The following is a 17,738-nucleotide window of genomic DNA, read 5'->3' as shown; positions in this document are numbered from 1 at the left end:
GAGCACTTCCAACAGCACAATGTCAGCGCTCGAAACTCACAGCCAGCTTCTCAACTCCATCTGACTACTCCAGCTATTCAGCAGCATAATTGATAACGGTAGTTGTATTACTAAAAATTGCCATAAAGTTATCGTTACACCAGAAGTCATAGCGATTGTACATCATCTCACCCCGCTCCCAGTGCCAAAATCATGTTGCGCCTCAAAAGCCTCGTCTCCAACAAAAACCAAACAACAGTAAGGGGAAAAACACCGAATGCATAGTGCATGCTCATAAAGAAGTGTTTTCAACGTCTCGCTCGCTTGCTCATTCTCTCCAAACTCCCCGCGTCAAAATGAAAAAAAAGGTGATAACGCAAAAAAATAAAGAGGAACGTTTATACCGGCTTCCCACCCATGTAAAGAATCACAATCACAAACTCCCATACCCAAACCAAAACAGCAGACAACGTCCTCAAAACCCAGAGCCAGTAAGCCAGAACCCGCATCGCGAGCAATAGCATCTGGAGGAGCGCCATGATGACGCCGAGTCACATCTTCTTAAGACGCCTGTTGGCGATCCTGATTTTGCCTTCGACCCGATCGACATCCTCGTCGACTGAGTCCAATAGCTCCGTCTGTCGCTCCACCTCCTCGTTGATCTGGATGCCCATTTCTTTCTGCCTCCGTATGATCGCCGCCAGCTGATCGATCGCCTGATCCTGGGATTCCATCTCTCGCTTCTGCAGTAGCAGCACGCCTTGGTTGTCGAGCTCCCTTGTTCGCTCTGTTTCGGGCAACGGTGCACCCAATACTCTGCCTGACGGCGCGGGCCTGTGCCCTCCCAAGAGGTTTGATCTGTTGGAAGAAGAAGCCTGCACTTGGCCCATTCCACCGCGACTAGTTGCTGCTGGCCCTCCTGGCATGCTGCTGGCAAGCTTATCCAAGCCGTCTCGTTCCATCTTGGCCGCCGAGACGAGATCCCGCCTCCGCCGTATCTCACCATCACCCAATCTACCCGACTCTTGCATCCTACGAAGGCCATCGGAAAGATTGTTGACCAGTCCCGATGCCTTAACCAGTACCCTCTTGGCCGCCGCCGCAGCCTCTGCCGCCGCTGTCAAGTTGCCGCTGTCGGCCGCGCCGTCTCGTCTCGAAAGGGATTGTCGTGCCTCATGCAAACACTGCTTTACTTCCCTGTGAACATCAAGCCAAGCTCCCGGATCCGCCACCCCCGAGGCAGTGCCAACCATACCTGCCGCCGACACTGTAGAATTGCTCGTGCTGGAACTAGGTAGATTCAAGAACGTTCTCCAGGCCGAAGTGTCTCGCCATCTCCGATCTGGCGTTTCTGCGATTGCTCGGAGGTATTGCTCGAGGCCGACCTGTCGCTCGCGTGTGAGGTCCGGGGAGTTGATGGTCGACCTGAGCCAGTGCTTGCCGGGCAAGGGGTGTGGCGGCGGTGCGCCAACTTGCTCGACCAGAGCACTGTGGAGGGCATCGAACTCGGAATATCTCTTCTGGACGATGAAGGAGCGCAGCGGTAGGCGGAGGCTAATATTGTATAGGGTGTAAGGCTTCGGCGAGCCTTCGTCAGAAACGCTCGTTGAGGGTATCGCAATCTCGGGCGGTGGCGCCATGGCGGTTCTCGTTCGCCTCTATGTGAACCCCGGGGTTATTTAACAGATGATATTTTTTTTTGCAGTAGATAATACAGAGGCTAGGTGTTTCTTGTCGCCAGCGTGGTTTGAGAAAATCACTGAGAAATCCGCGGCTCGCAAAGTGGCATCTATTTGGGTTTTAAAGTTCCGATGATGATGCAAGCGTGAGAATGACGGGCTCCTCGTCCATGTACGGTATGGATCTTTGGGGAGTCTCAGTGGAACCGTCCCGGCTTTTAGTGCCTGCCAGCTGATGGCCGCTCCCCGTAATGCTACGTCTACCGCCCTGAACACAACTAGGCGGTGGAGTTGGATGGACCCCTGCGCGGCTGTTTAATTGCTGGACGGCGCCAGCCTCTCCCGAGTACGAGCCCAGCTGCGAAGCTAGGCAGTTAAATAGTAGCCTATTCAAACGAGTACGGCCTGCTATGTGATCGAGTCTCACAGGATCGGACAAGATATATGACATCCAGAATAGAGGAGGACTTAGATCCAGGCACTATCTTTAATCTATTTAATCTACAGGGCATAGAGCTCGATAGCCCTAAGAACCATGCATCTTTTGGGACAAGTGCCCCCTCAAAATAAGTCACGACGGATGCCGGGTAAGGTACACGTGCAGCTTCATTGCCCCATTCCTTTGGCCGTCTTAGGCACTCGGATAGCATTGCATGCAAGACGGCGATGTCGCGTGCTCCTCACGAACCACATGCAGCCCAAAAGAGGCCGTACTGCTACATGAAAGAGAACATGTCGTTGTAAATGCGACTGTGGATACAATCCATGTTGTTCTCTGACCTTCGTGCACTTGACCGCTTCCAGAATGCGATCTGATGCATCGTGCTCCGCACTGGTTGGGCTGACAGATACGACTATAAAATTCGGGGCTCGATGTTCCGTACAGAGCACGCACTAACTGCATTTTGATATCATGCGCAACGACAAAGCAGATATACTGTAGAAACATCCACACAAAGACGTATTAATAGTAGTATTGTCCAAACAGTTGTAGTACTAGTTTGCTCTATAGGATTTGACACCCTAAGTCCTCTAAAAAAAAAAGATGTAAATGACGGCACCCATGAATGCGTCTATCATGCATGCACGGCCATATGCTTTGAATCAATTCCCCCCACCGCACTCCATCTCCCTACCTTCTCGCCCCTTTTCTACGCAGCAAATCCTACACTCTGACAAAGAAACAGCCCCGTTTAAAAAGTCTCCTGGTCATCCAGACCCTCGCCCTCAGCGGGAATCTCGAAGCCCTCCTCGGTCGAGTACAGGATGGACTGGATGTGCTTGACCAAGCCATCCTCCTGCTTCTCAAGCTCGGGATCATCCTCAACGGCCTGCTGAATGAGCAGCTCAATATCACGGAGCTTGCTAAAGTAGAAATCTCGCTCGCGCTCCAGACCAGTGACAGTCTCCTTCAGAGTCGCATTCTCTGCCTGCAGAGCAGCGGTGGCAGGGCTGGGGCCCGACTTGGCGGCCAAGCGAGGGCCGGTGCTGGGGGTCGTGCCGCCTCGTCGGGCGGCGCTTGAGCTAACTGCAGCAGCCCTAGGCGCTGGAGCCGCGGCCGGCATGCCACCGCCCTTTCTTCGTGCAACCGCGTCGTAGTCGTGATCGGGGAAGTTGAGGTCCCAGAACTTCTTCGTCCATTGCAAAAACTCCAGGTTATCCTGCATCTTGCATTTCACCAGCGATTCGACGGGAATGGGCTTATCGACCTGGTGCTTGAGGAAGGTGTCTATATTGATGTGGGCCGTCAGGATATGGTCTGCGTAAAAAGGGGTCCGCCCATCAAGGGGGTTTGGGCGAGGGCACACATACTCTGCAAAACCTTGAAGTTCTGAATGTAAGCATAGTCGCCTTTGGCGTCGAACTTGACCTTGGACATGGGCACATCCATGAATATGCTGTCAAAGACCTGGCAGAGCGCGGCGCTGCAGAGAAGCTTCGTGTCAGACTTGTTTGTATCGTAGCGGGGTCGTTCGTCCGTCAGGCGGGGTGCCAAAACAATAACACTCACCCAGTACCGCATTGCTCAACCTTGGTGATGTTGAGCTGCAGGAGGCTGTTCAGCCAATTGAGAAGGTCTTGTCTGTTGTCTGCGGTTAGCCGTGGTCCTCCATCGGGTCCTGCGAGACGTGGTGTAGGGAGATTGCAGCGTACCTGGATTCACCCATTTTGTCAGGCTATAGATGGTACACAACAGAAAGCAAAGGCGGCTGGTCGAATAGCTCTCGCTGTGCAGATGCAGGCGCTGAAAGAGAAAATATAAAAAAAAAAAAGGGTAGAGTGAAGATGCCGGGTATCGCGTAGAAAAGGGACTGCAGAGCCGGTGTCGTGGCGCAGGGCAGCGAAATGAGATGACAGGAGAAATTTATTCAGCTATTCGTTCGCGTGTTGTAATGTCAAGGCTTCGTTTACAGGCCTGTATTTTGACGGCGCCGTCCAATCAGCGGGGTTGCTCGGAGAAACAGTTAGGGAGAGATAGCCGCTAATCTGCCGTAATTATTACTGGTCTCTCTTGTGGCGGCTTGGTACTGGGGAGCTGTCTCACCGCCAAAATTTTCAAAACCGGCAGAAAAAACATCTGGGCGCAAAAAAAGTCACTGCCTCGAATTTTTGCTTGCGGCCCCGCTAGAATTGCAAGTTTCTTGTCGCAAACACATTGCGAGTAATTTTCAAGATGGCGCCGTCACAGAAGAGGGCAATTGAGGACGATTTTATCCATACTCTCTCGGATAACGACGAAGAAGCAGCCCAGGAAGAACTGGTTGCTGCTGAGCCTCCCAAGAAGAAGGCAAAGACGAATAAGAAGTCAGCCAAGAAGAACAAGGATGAAGAGCCTCAGCCTGAAGAAAACGAAGGCCAATGGGGCCAGAAGGAGGAGAATGATGGTGCAATGGATTCTGATTTCGAATTCATGCTAGATGACGCTGGCCAATTCGGCGGCGACGAGTTTGAGGGATGGGGATTCGAAAGCGCAAAGCAGGGAATGGCAGTTGAAAAGGTCGGTGTTGATTTGGATGAGATTATTAGAAGACGAAGGGAGAAGAAGAAGGGCGGCAAGGAGGCCGATGCCGCAGAAGGTGATGATGAAGAGGCTGCAAATGGTGGCGCTGACATCGACATGGACGACGACGAAGACGGAGTGCTGGCAGATGATGCATTTGGCATGAATGTCGACGAGGATGCCGAAGAGTCAGACGAGGACGCTGAAGCCAAGGGCTCTGATGAAGAAGATGGCGACAACGACGACGACGACGACGATGACGCAGCTTCAGATAACGACTCTGTAGCTACACCTGTCAACCACCCCGACGATATGTCCGACGACGGCGATGATGACGAGGAAGATCTCGAAGAGAAAGCCAAGCGAGATGCTTTCTTCGCCCCCGAAGAAAAGGACAAATCTGGAAAGAAGGTGGACGCTTCATCCTTCCAAGTCATGTCTTTGTCGAGGCCCATTATGCGTGGTATCACTGCCGTCGGCTTTTCTAAACCAACGCCTATCCAAGCCAAGACAATTCCCATCGCCCTCATGGGCAAGGATCTCGTCGGTGGCGCAGTTACGGGTTCCGGAAAGACTGCAGCTTTCGTGCTTCCCATCCTAGAGCGTCTACTCTATCGACCCAAGAAGATCCCTACCACTCGTGTTGTGATCCTTACTCCTACTCGTGAGCTGGCAATTCAGTGTCACGCCGTAGCCACAAAACTAGCAGCACACACAGACATCAAATTCACCCTGGCTGTTGGTGGTCTCAGTCTCAAAGCTCAGGAGTCAGAACTTCGACTAAGACCAGATGTCATCATTGCGACCCCAGGTCGATTCATTGATCACATGAGGAACTCGGCTAGTTTCTCCGTCGATACTGTAGAGATTCTGGTGCTCGATGAGGCCGATCGAATGCTTGAAGATGGTTTCGCTGACGAACTCAATGAAATTCTTACTACGCTGCCCAAGTCACGCCAAACGATGCTCTTCTCCGCTACCATGACTTCCACCGTCGACCGTCTTATCAAGGTTGGACTGAACAAGCCCGTGAGAGTAATGGTCGATTCACAAAAGAAAACCGCCGGTACTTTGACTCAGGAGTTTGTGAGACTTCGCCCGGGCCGCGAAGAGAAGCGCATGGGTTACCTGGTACATATCTGCAAGAACTTTTACACCGAAAGAGTCATCATCTTCTTCCGCCAAAAGAAGGATGCTCATAGAGCCCGAATCATCTTTGGCCTCCTGGGTTTCTCTTGTGCGGAGCTCCACGGTAGCATGAACCAGACACAGGTAAGCCGGTCTTGAATCTATCTAATATTATCTAATCTAATAGCCCGCTAACATTCACACTTAACAGCGTATTGCCAGCGTCGAAAACTTCCGAGACGGCAAGGTTTCCTATCTATTGGCTACAGATTTGGCTTCTCGTGGTCTGGATATCAAGGGTGTTGACACCGTCATCAACTACGAGGCCCCCCAGTCTGTAGAGATTTACGTTCACAGAGTGGGTCGAACAGCCCGTGCTGGACGTAACGGTACATCAGTGACTCTTGCTGCTGAGCCCGACCGCAAGGTTGTCAAGGCAGCTGTCAAGGCCGGCAAGGCACAGGGTTCCAAGATTATCAGCCGTGTCATCGAAGCGAAGGACGCCGACAAATGGCAAGCTGAGATTGACGAGATGGACGACGAAATTGAAGAGATTGAGAAGGAGGAGAAGGAAGAGAGGCAGCTCGCCCAAGTTGAGATGCAGATCAAGAAGAGCGAGAACATCATCAAGCACGAAGATGAGATTAAAGCACGGCCAAAGCGAACATGGTTCGAGACTCAGCAGGACAAGAACAATGCCAAGCAGGCTGGAAAGGACGAACTGAACGGCCCACGCAGCGCAAAGAAGAAGGTGGGCTCAACTAAGCTGAGCAACAAGGACAAGAAGCGGATGGATCTGAAGATGCAGCGCGCCGAAGGAAAGGAGTGGAAGAAGAGCAAGACAGACGCCAAGAATGCCGTAGGCAAGACTCACAAGAAGAAGGCTGCTCCGGCCAAGGGCAAGGCAAAGGTCCAGACGAAGAAGCCAAGGGGAAAAAGGTGAACAGGTGGATAGAGCCAGTTGATCTGTAAATAATGTGTATTTTTGTTATCTACTATCACTTCATTCCTGAAAGTGTTGCTGTTACTCAATAGAAACCGTTACTTGGTGCACGTTTGTACAAGTTGAAGATGCTGTTACTGTTCGATAGAAATCGTTACTTGGTGCACGTTGGTAAAATATAAAATTGTGTTACTGTGCAATAGAAACCGTTGATATGTGCACGTTGGTATAAGTTGAAGTTGGCCTTTGCAGCTGATGGCCCACGTTTTGTATGTCCAACGTTGGCGCGTGCCGTTGTGATGACATAATGCGCTTATCGACACTAGATCACTTCCCAACGGCTAGCTTCACTCTTGTCATGAACCAAAGGCAGCGATCACGAGGTCCAGCGCAAAACTCATTGGCTGCCTGCAACAAATGGCATCAACTGCGACTTGAAGCGAAGCGCATGTCAGGCGCTCGCCGCATGTGCTAACTCCAAGTAGTCGACGGACAGCTGTCAGAAGACTGGCTCGCCTGAGAGAAGCTTGACGCTGAGCCCGAGATTCGTATTAGCCTTGCCGCTGGAGATATACTCGTTTATATATAAAAGCGGCTCGAATTCGCGAGCCCTTGTCCTTTCTGATTAGTCACTAAAAAGAACCCTGGTAGCAAAGCTGTCTCCCTTCAGGATACCGTTTGGCCTTGGGCGAACTCGCACGCACCGTCGCCACAGCCAGAGCTTCCTTCGATATCTTCTGCCGCCAACTGTTCGAGATCGTTATCGCGAGCGGCTCTTCAATTTCCATCTCAATACTTTTCCGAGGATCAAGCACCGCATCCAAAGCCGTATCTATCAGTATATCCTCGGCCGACAAAGTAGACGACGCACCAAGACTCGGGTCGTTGACCTCGTCGCTCGGCAGAGCCAGCGGCTGCTGGGACAATCGGGACGGCGGCCGATCAAACATGTGACAGGGCGACCGGCAGCATCATCACTTAGACAGGCCAAGATGCCACTGCCGGGGGACATGGGCTATGCGCCCCGGATGAATGATTCTGGAGATGGTGCCGAGAGGGGCGAGAGGGGCTATCGGCGGAAGAAGTTTGCTCAAATGGCTGGAGCTGTGGCTGGAAACATATATCGGACTGGTCAGATTGCCGTCACAGAGATTCGAGAGACGTATGCTCAGTCCAAAGCGCGGGGCCTAGATGGCGAATTCGATGGGCCCGGCAGCATGCATATTCCGGGAGCATTCCCGGGGGTGGCCATAACATCGGAAATCAACTCCCAGCAGATGATGATGTTCCCGTGCTACGCGAAACAACACACGAAGAAGGAATGGAACCAGCCTGCGGCGTACGAATCGGAAAACGGCAACCTGCAGGATGAGGACTACTGGCGGTCAGAGTGGGAGAGGCACCAGGACGAGAGAGCAATCGTGGATGTTGACGTCCGAGGCTGGGTCTATTCGCCCCATTCTGGCCCAATGAATCGGCGAAACCGCATCTTGATCGGCCTTGCGCGACAACTTAGCGGAATCCCCGTGCCCAGAGACCAAGCAGACCAGGCCCAAGGATCTACGCCCCCTACTCCTCATGACGAATGGAGAGAGCAGGAGAAGATTGCCCAGGAAGCTGCCAGGATCGAACAGCAGGGCCGAGAAGAGAAGCGAATGGCAAACATTGGCGCTTATAGTGAACCACCCCGCGAGGACACTGGCTTGAGTGGAACTGTATACCCTCCTCCACCTAGGCCACCGCCTCGAAGAGATAGTCGAACGCCCGATTCTTTCTCTGGAAACCCCAGACCTCCGACTAGGCAAAACTCGGCGCTGGCCACTGAGCTCACAGAAGCTGAACTAGAAACGGCAAACGCCAACTTGATGGCCAGGATAGCGCCATTCTTGACCAATCCCGCAGTATCTCTCCCGATCACAATCTTTTTCTACAATGAGTCAACATCCCAGTCGCGGAACGTTCTCACCGACGATTCTGGCCATTTTGCCATTCGTGCGGCCCTGGAATTTGTTCCTACTCATATCAAGGTGCTCGTAAACGAAGGGCTCTCGACGACGCAAGAAGTCAAGTATATCGAGCCCAATGGCGTCAGCCTGATCAGCGATATAGATGACACCGTTAAAATGTCAAATATTTCAGCCGGCGCAAAGGAGATTTTCAGAAATACCTTTGTACGGGAGCTGGGCGATCTCACAATTGAAGGAGTCAAAGAATGGTACGGGAAATTGCAAGGCCTCGGTGTAAGTATACACTACTGCTCAAACAGCCCGTGGCAGCTATTCCCCATGCTGGCGACGTTCTTCAAGATATCTGGCCTGCCGATGGATTCTCTACATTTAAAGCAGTATTCAGGCATGTTGCAGGGCATCTTTGAGCCTGTAGCCGAGCGAAAGAAGAATACGCTGGTCCGCCTGCTACGAGACTTTCCTCAACGCAAGTTCCTCCTAGTTGGAGATAGCGGAGAGGCTGATTTAGAAGTGTACACAGACCTGGCACTAGCTTACCCGGGCCGGATTCTGGCAGTCTTTATTCGAGATGTCACGACTCCTGAAGCTGCAGGGTACTTTGAGCCGTCTTTTGATATGACTCGACGAACAATGTCTGGCTTGACCTTGAACAATACCACTCCAAATGGTAGACAAGCAGTGCGACAAAACTCGTCACCAGGGCCAGTACACGCTGTAAGGGCTCCTCCACCAGGACCAGTAATGGGCACACTCATAGACTTTTCCGATGAGCCTGAGGAGGTGAACTTAGATGACGCCGCAGCTCTAGAGCAAGTCAAATCATCAAGACCAGGCCCGTCAGCCAGCGCCGCAGATTTGCTCGCTCGCAAACCGCCGCCGCCGCCTCGTCCAGCCAAACCTGCTGCTCTAGCCAGCGCCCCATCCATACCCACCCTCAGAAAGGGATCAATAGGTTTGGGGATTTCAGGGGCCAACTCAGGTTCTGAGCTGCCACCACCACTGCCGAGAAGACCTGTAGGCGGGAATCAACCAGCTCACCCTCTGTCTCAGATCCAAAACTCGTCTCAGCAGAATGAACAATCATCAAGAGAGGAAAACAACAGGCCACCACCTCCACCCCCACCGCGCCGTAGCGCAAGGAACCTCAGCCCCAAGGCGATACCATTCGGACGTGGCCCGTCGTCCAACTCAGATGTTGACTTTGACCCTCTGCCGCCGTCACTCGGCTCTGTACCAGCAGCTTCTGCCACCGGCCTGTCATCATTCTACCGCCCCAGCAGCCGATCTGGAAACACTTCACCCTCGGCATCGCCAACCATGGCTCCTGTGAACAAGAAGCTTGAGCTCTGGAGAAGGCGACTTGCCCGGGCGCAGGATCAGCTTGATCAGCTAAATGTTGCGCTGTATACCTGGCGTAAGGGACAAGACGTCGAAGCCGAGGCGTTGGGTATTATAAAGCGGTATATGGCGGAGATGGAAAAGGAGAAGTCGAGGAGATGAAGATTGGGAATAGAATGGGAAGATAGAGAGGCTGCTTGTTTTTCTGTGTTCTACTTTTCCTTTTAATGTATGTGTCCTTCTTTTACTCTCCTGTTTTGTTTAGGATAGGCGTGGGGGGTTTTTTATTGGTGTGATAGACTGTACTACACGATTTTTCTTTTTCTTTCTGTTTGCGTGTTACTACTACTATATACTATATGCTGAGATAGAACTTGCTTAAAGAGAGTTTGCATATGCCAAGAAGAAAGACAACATCTCATTTACAATTTTACATTTAAACCTAAGCATATATCAGTTGCACATAGTTCATGAGAAGTAAAAAAAAAAATGCATCTACTAAACCGGATATACAAATTGTTCAAGTGATATTCTGCCCCAGCATTTCTTTTATCGACATACATAAAACAAACTTAATACCAAAAGGCCCTCCTCGCAAGGAGAAAACCTAAGAACAGGGCAGTAGTACACAAAAAAAGAGGTAAAAGGATTAGATACAGCCCGTCATAAACAAAAAGCCCAAACAACTCCTCCAAAGTTTATCCTCTTTCCCAATGCTTCTTCAATATACCAAGGAAACAAAAAACAACCGCCCTTTAACCAAAAAGAGAGGGATGAGGAGCCACCCTCGATTGACCAAGATTATCTATGATTTCAAATTTACCGCGGTTGGTTAAAGTTTCCAGTCAGGTTCATATGCATCATGGCATCCGCCGTCCAATCTGTTTCCTCTTCATTGTTGCCCCAGAAGTCGAGACCTTCGCGTCCATCGACACCGGGCAGTCGGATTTGCGGTGGCCCTTGACTCAACCGCAGTCTGGCCGTCTGCGCATCTTGGGCGGGAGATGAAGGCTCGGCTTCTACAGCGTGTGCGTCTTGATCTATTTGCCTTGACTCTATCTGTTGTTCATGGTGTTGCGCGGGCTCAAAGTATTGCCCTTGGTCATAGTGCTGCGCTTGGTCATAGTGCTGCGCTTGGTCATAATGTTGTTCTTGGTGATAGGGCTGCTCTTGCTCGTAGTGCTGCTCCTGCTCGTAATGTTGCTCCTGCTCATAGTGATGCTGTGGTTGGGTTGGCTCAAAATGATCGTAAGCATGTCCTCCTTGGTTATTCGACGCTGGTGGATGCTGCTGATTGTAGTCATGCATGGACGCATTTTCTTGGCCGAAATCACCACTCGGACGATACGCTGTTGGCGTCGGCTGGTCATCCTGAGTTGACATGGCATATCCAACCGGCTCTGTATGGGCCATATGATCCATTTGCTGCGTAAACTCTTCTTGCTCAAGTATCTGCGGTGCTTGCCCGACATTCCTCACACCAGGCGGGAGAGTAGCACCTAGGCTACGAAGACTTCCCGTAGATGCCCTGTTGGCATCGGCTGCCTCACCCTCGAGTACACTGGCATCAAGGTCTCTGATGGCAAACTGTGCCACGGTGCGCATCTTGCGTGTTACCCACCCGGCAAGGATTTTTCCTCGTTGCTTCTCTCCCAGTCGAGATCTTGGGAAATCGCCCTTATTTACAAAGGCCACAATATCGGCAACGATCTGATGTTCGCTCAAAATGGCGTTGACAATGACGGGCACCATGGAGGCGAGATAAGACTTGCGGCTCACTTCTACCAAAACCACAACCAAGCCACCCGCCTGGAATACAGCGCTGTAGCAAATTCGTTAGTCACAAAATCGCAGGTCAGATACTAAGCAAGAGACGCAAAAGTACTTACCAGCCGTTCGGCACAATGTTGCGATGGCAGCGCTCTACCGACAATTCAATGTCCATGGGGAAATGGCTGAGACCATTTATTTCAAAGGTTTCACCTATGCTGCCGAGCACAAACAGGACCTGCATTTCTACAAGGGCACCGTTAGGCCCAATAGGTCGATTGACATTGTGAAGGAAGCCAAGGTCACCGGTTCGCACATATCGCACGTTCGGATCACCATCTACTGTTCGGCCATTGAATCGCTCCACGTCAAATGCGTCCTTGGAGCCATAGAATGATTTGACACATGCTTCAGAGTCAACCCAAATCTCACCGTACTCTCCATCGAAACAGTGAGCGCGGCTTTCAGGATTGACAATGGCGATTTGGGTTGATACTGGTACCATGCCGGAATCTTGCAAGAGGAGAGCTTGGGGATCTGACTCGTGGTCCACGGGAACAATAAGACCACGCCGAAGGGCCTTGGTGTCAAGCCAGAGTTCGATAGGCTCAATGCACATATAAGATCTCGACGCAACCATCGGATTGAGCACATGTGAGTAGACAGTATTGATAGCCGTTCGGTCCAGTCCAGCTTGAGCAAAATGGAGCCGCACTTTTTGGAAAACATCTACTCGTGGCCGACCTTCCGCAGAGATCATCATGTTCTTAAGCTCGTGCATTGTAAAACCTTTACCAGCCATCATCGACATGGCGTGGTCAAGCATCTGCGGAGTTGCATATGTGTCTTTAATCTTATATCTCGAGAGAGTAACAAAGAGAGATATGGGGTTTTGGGCAAACTCGACAGGAGATAGTAGGTAGGTAGGAGTGCCCACATAAATACCCATCAAACAAGTATGGACAAAACCAAGACCAGTCGTGCTTCGAACGCAGCCAAGGACAGGCCTCGAGCTTGTCATTTGACATGTCTCCTTTTGTACTTTGCACATGCCCAGGATTGTATCATGTCCAAGCTGGACAGCAATTCTCCGCTGGTCTGGCGTCCAGTATGTCCAGATAAGGACGGGATAACCCGGCCGAATCCAAGCAGGGTCTATCGTCAGTTTAAGTTCTCGAAGACCGTTGTTCTGTTTGGGAGGTTTCGAGGTGTTATACGTGTTTGGCATGGAAATTTTCAAAATTTGCGCCGACTGCTTAATATGACTGGAGACTACCTTAATCTTTAGCAGATGGTCTACATCCTGGTTGACCAAAACTGCCTTGACTTTGTAATCGGCAATCAGGTGTAGGAAAGCTGGAACATCCTCGTTGAGACGATTTTGGTCAAGCGGCGCCATTGGGATGATGACTGCACCAAGGTTGATACCCGCATGTACTGCAAACACAAAATCTTCCGAATGAGTATACATGAGGACCAAATGATCTCCTGGTCGTACTTTGACTTTGTTCTTTAGATACATGGCCACAGCAGCCACTTTGGTATCGAATTTTTTCCATGTAATTCCCTTGCCTTCTCTACCCCTACCATCAATGGTGCAGTAAGATAGTTCTTCTGGCTGACGAGCGACTCGCCACTGAATAAGATCAGAGATGCATGAGAAGTTGTTGAGAGGCGTAGATGTCCTGTCATCAATGACGACTTCTCTACGATCGATTCCAGAATACTGCTTATCAGCAGGAGCCAGAATCTGAGTTCGTGACTCTGATGAAATTGGAGACCAGATGCCTCCAATAGGGTCAACTCCGATAGGGAGATTGAGAACGGCATGCTCGACACCAAATTTCACATGCACACACGGAAGGTTTCCAAGATCAAATTCGCGGCGACATAGCATGTTTCCAATCTCTCGTCTTCCGTTCTTAACCACTCGTGGTAGAGCGTTCGGGGCTGTGATCATAACGCAGTAAACCCGAAGATGATGCTCCTGCATAAGAATTTCCATGCATTTCTCCGCCAGCGTATCTAATAAAGCTGTATCAGGCTGTACCGGAGGACCTCCCGATGTAAGAGGCGCTGTTGACGCAGCGGCCGACTCCAGAACCACAACAGGCAAGTGCTCGTCATTGACGAAAACGTCAAATGCGGAACAGTCGTGGATTTTGGGAATTTTTTTGACAAGGCTTACCACGATGTGTTGAACAAAGAAATATCTGTACTCAGTGATTCCTGCGCCGCCGTGCTCAACCCACTCGACCTTTTGCCGGATTCGATCCTCATAAAGGCCCAGCACGTAAATTTTGCCCTCAATTACAGTACCGAGAAGACCAGTCCGCAAGAATTCCGGTTCCACAGCTGTTGGTGTCGGCTCTCCTGGCTCGAATTTATATGGACGTGCGTGGAAAATGAGTTCTGTGTTCTTGGGTTGCGCCCAGAATCCTCCAGAGAGAGACGGTGAATCAACCCAAATTTCACCAACCGAGCGTGGAGATGCCAGAAGACCAGTTTCAGGGTCAACAACGGCAAGCGTAGCATCCGGAATAGGGTATCCGAAAGCGCCCACCCGGACCATTGTAGATTCCATCGAGGTCTTCTTTCGAGCTTCATTGCCATGGGCTATGACGACGACTTCATTGGTCTTCAAGGCTTCTCTATCAAGGATGACCTCTCCCAGCTCCATCTTCTCATCAAGCTCCTTTTTGGTGGTTGCTCCACCTCCCAGCAGACTAGTGAATCCGTTTTTCGGCTTCTCATCCTCTTCTTTTTCATCTTCGGATTCCACGCCAGAATCATGATCTAGCATCAGTTGAACTCCCAGCCGTTCTTCACCACCAAGCCAGTCTCGAACACTGATGATCATTCCACCATGCTCCGGTAGACAAAGCATCGGAGCCACAACTTCTCGCGCCCGGGGATTCCTCAAGGGTCGCAGCCATCTATCCGCCAATACTTCGTGAAACTCGCTATCGATGGTTAGAGTATCAATCAAGCACAGCTTTACTGACTGGAAATTCGGCTCCGTTCCCTTTTTGAAATTTCGTGTTGTCATCGGATCGGACTGGTAGTTGTATGCAGCTCGCTTTAATCCAGGGTAATCAGCAATCATGACACTTGCTCTATATTTGGTAATCAAATGTGCGTATAGACCGGGGGATTCAACAGCCTTGTTATCGAACCAGACAGTTGTATGGCCGCCGTAAACAGTCAGCAAAACGCTGAGGATCAAACCAACTCCCTGGCGAGGATCCAGGTAAGATAGCAATATCTCACTACTTGCTCCGCCACCCCCAATAAGCTTTCCATTCTTGTCTCTCAAGGAGGAACTAAATGTGTCTCCAGGACCGTTGCCAGGGACGGTAGAAATAATAGCACTCAGACATGCCATCTGGTGCATAATAGTCCGGTGGCTGAGAACAACGCCTCTTAAATCACCAGTTGGAGCACGAGAGAATTCAATATAGGCCAAGTCTGGTACGGTTAAAGGCGGCGCGTCCTCCTTCTTCTTGGGGTGATAACCACCAAACTCATTAGTCTTCCACCATTCGACCCCCTTGGGCCAGGTGAGCTTCTGGGTAGTAATATCTCTCTGGAAAGTTTTGAGATTGTTTTCCGTCGTGAGGGCCAGGTGAGCTTGCGTAGAAGTGAGGATATAGTTCAGCCTCTGATAGTCTTGTAAGTCGTTGATTGGAACAGCTACCACTCCAGCAATAAAACAGCCCAACAAAGCAGTGGCGAAGTCGATGATTTCGCTATCACGATAGATAAGAGCTACACGATCGCCACGGTACAGGGGGCTCTTGTCTCGAATGACTTGTGCGACCTTTTCGGCCCTTGACGCCAGTTTATCCCATGTGATGGACGCCATCTCTTTGCCCTTGCTATCAAGGACCCAGTACGCTGGTCTTTTGGCAGTAGTGCGAGCACGGTGGCGGAGCACTGCAGCCATGTTGTCAAAGGAAGACATTGGCGTGTTGTTATCGTGAGGATCATGGATGGCAAATGGCACCTCTCTTGGCTCAAGTGGAGCCTGGTATTCTAATATCTCTGGCGGCGGCATATCGTTGGCAGTGAGCATCGGAGGTGCCATGGCTGCGGTTGGAGAAAATGCATCACCAGAGTATCTCGGACCGCCATAGTCACCCATCTGGTTCTGTTCGTAGTGCTGTTGGCCTGCGAAATCGGAAAAGTACGCTTGGTTGTCGAGCAGCGTTCTGGTTCTACCGTCATCTGGCTGATGGTATGGCTCTGCATATGCACCGTGTTGATCGGGATTGAAGGCGTAATCACCAGAAACCATGGTTCCGCTGCGTGTGGGAGGGTCATTGCTGGTGCCAGGTAAGAAGAGCGAGTCTCGTTGCGGCATCATAGAATTCTCGGCAATTAGCCCTCCGGGTTGCAAGAGGCTGGCTGGCGAGGCAACTGAAGGCGCATATGAAGATCTCGGCGGAACAGCGTAGCTCGAGTCGGGACGCTGTGTATGATCGCCATAATTGCTGTTTTGGTCGTGGTAGCCGCCTCCAGCACCGTAACCGCCTCCATATCCTCCTCCGCCGCTAACGGAGGTCATGGAGGTCATTACGGATGCTCGGCGGCCATCGCTTGAAGGGTGTGTCGAGGTCTCGGGGGAGTGTATAGTAAGGCCAGAGCGAGACTGCGGGGGAGCTGGAGCGGGTGTTGTTGGGTGATGAGCAAACTGCGATAATAAAACGGTCCGCCGCTTCTGATATCTGTGATGCTCTCGTCAGTCCATGATGCTGCGGTGTGCTTTCTGCTGCCAGCGGGTCGGCAAGACGCTGCTTACCCCTTCTCGGTGATGTCGCCCTCCTGCAAGTCATGTCATTAGCCAAAACGTTCGAATTGACGGCGGGAGAAGCTCAGAGAGAGACATTGGCAAAGAACCGCTCCCAACAGACAACCTACCTCCAACTCGCGGTCCAGCTCCTGGAGCCTCGCTCGCAGCTCAGGATCGTAGTCCGCCATGGCCGACAAAACCGCGCGCTAATAGTGAATGTTTGCAAAGCTCTTATGCTTGAACGACAGCGAGGGACGAGCGCTTCGCCATGCCAGACTCACGAGTAGCGCGAGTCTCGTGATGCAGCAAGGTTGAAGTTTCTAATCGGCGGGCTTAGGTGCTACGGCGGCTGCTAAGAACGGCGAGGCAGTTAAAACCTTGGTGGAAGCTAGAACGAGGGGCTGCCGCTCTAAACATCAGGTTTTAGCGGCTAAAACGACTGCCATTACGGAGTAGCGCTCCCTGGGCGATTAGTTTCCAGGGCACGGACTCACTAATCCGATCTGGGCAATGCTCGACCAGCGAACACGAGGTCAGTCTTATGTAATGACGAATATGAGAGAGAGAAGATGAGCAGACCGGTACTCCATTTTATTATGCGGGTTTTCTCTTTGTAAGGAGGATTCCCCTGATCCGATATTCCGGGGTTTCTACATGTAGATACGAGGTTTATATTAGGGTAAACGGCTCTTTATCCAAGTACATCTACCTTCCATGCTAGGAAAGTCCTCAGCCAACAGTCCAATGACAGTAGCGCAAAAAATAATAAATGAGCAGCATACATGTAATGTATATCCTAGGAGACGTTTGCAAGCTTCGTCTCATTTGGTATCAGTTCGTATATTACAAATTATAAGTCGCATAGTCTATAATCTATTTATAATACATATATTCTCCTCTCTTTCATTTATTGTTCCGGTTATGCGAATGCCGTTATTGAGTTTAGGGTATTCAAGTACTCTTACAATGAGCGAAATATCGCATTCTTTGCCAGGGAAGAAGAAACTGCGAGATATTAAAGAAGAAAAAAGCCAAATAAAAGATTTTTCATACATCCTTTGCTATCACATCATTGTATTATGTTCCGACGCCGAAATGGCGACAAGTGGACCAACAAACATGGCGTCGAGGGCATGTTTAG

The 17,738-nt window shown here is 50.9% G+C and overlaps 4 protein-coding genes across 4 annotated transcripts; 1 reads left to right on the top strand and 3 right to left on the bottom strand.

Moving 5' to 3' along the window:
• Positions 1 to 515: 515 nt before the first annotated feature.
• On the bottom strand, positions 516 to 2,109 carry GGI43DRAFT_167581 (Phox homologous domain-containing protein). The gene has a single exon (XM_083199651.1). The coding sequence runs from the start codon at positions 1,617 to 1,619 to the stop codon at positions 531 to 533; it is 1,089 nt and encodes a 362-aa protein (XP_083065373.1). The 5' UTR covers positions 1,620 to 2,109; the 3' UTR covers positions 516 to 530.
• Positions 2,110 to 2,851: 742 nt separating this feature from the next.
• Positions 2,852 to 3,826, bottom strand: GGI43DRAFT_379897 (microtubule-binding protein BIM1; the record flags this gene model as incomplete). Its single annotated transcript, XM_083202905.1, has 4 exons — positions 2,852 to 3,387; positions 3,471 to 3,583; positions 3,670 to 3,741; positions 3,813 to 3,826. The coding sequence occupies 4 exons, from the start codon at positions 3,824 to 3,826 to the stop codon at positions 2,852 to 2,854; spliced, it is 735 nt and encodes a 244-aa protein (XP_083065372.1).
• A 506-nt stretch (positions 3,827 to 4,332) lies between these two features.
• On the top strand, positions 4,333 to 10,197 carry GGI43DRAFT_420547 (uncharacterized protein; the record flags this gene model as incomplete). The annotated part of the gene is made up of 4 exons (XM_083207834.1): positions 4,333 to 5,931; positions 5,999 to 6,726; positions 7,401 to 8,970; positions 9,007 to 10,197. 4 exons carry the CDS (start codon positions 4,333 to 4,335, stop codon positions 10,195 to 10,197), a joined length of 5,088 nt encoding a protein of 1,695 aa, XP_083065371.1.
• Positions 10,198 to 10,854: 657 nt separating this feature from the next.
• Positions 10,855 to 16,785, bottom strand: GGI43DRAFT_420546 (uncharacterized protein; the record flags this gene model as incomplete). The annotated part of the gene is made up of 4 exons (XM_083207833.1): positions 10,855 to 11,857; positions 11,925 to 16,532; positions 16,607 to 16,629; positions 16,726 to 16,785. 4 exons carry the CDS (start codon positions 16,783 to 16,785, stop codon positions 10,855 to 10,857), a joined length of 5,694 nt encoding a protein of 1,897 aa, XP_083065370.1.
• Positions 16,786 to 17,738: the final 953 nt, after the last annotated feature.

The sequence above is a fragment of the Trichoderma evansii genome (genome assembly GCF_050947405.1).
Source record: "Trichoderma evansii strain SZMC 28006 chromosome Unknown GGI43scaffold_2, whole genome shotgun sequence".
Lineage (NCBI taxonomy): Eukaryota > Fungi > Ascomycota > Sordariomycetes > Hypocreales > Hypocreaceae > Trichoderma > Trichoderma evansii.
Note: the sequence above shows the minus strand (reverse complement) of the source record. Positions and strands in the feature narration are given on the sequence as shown.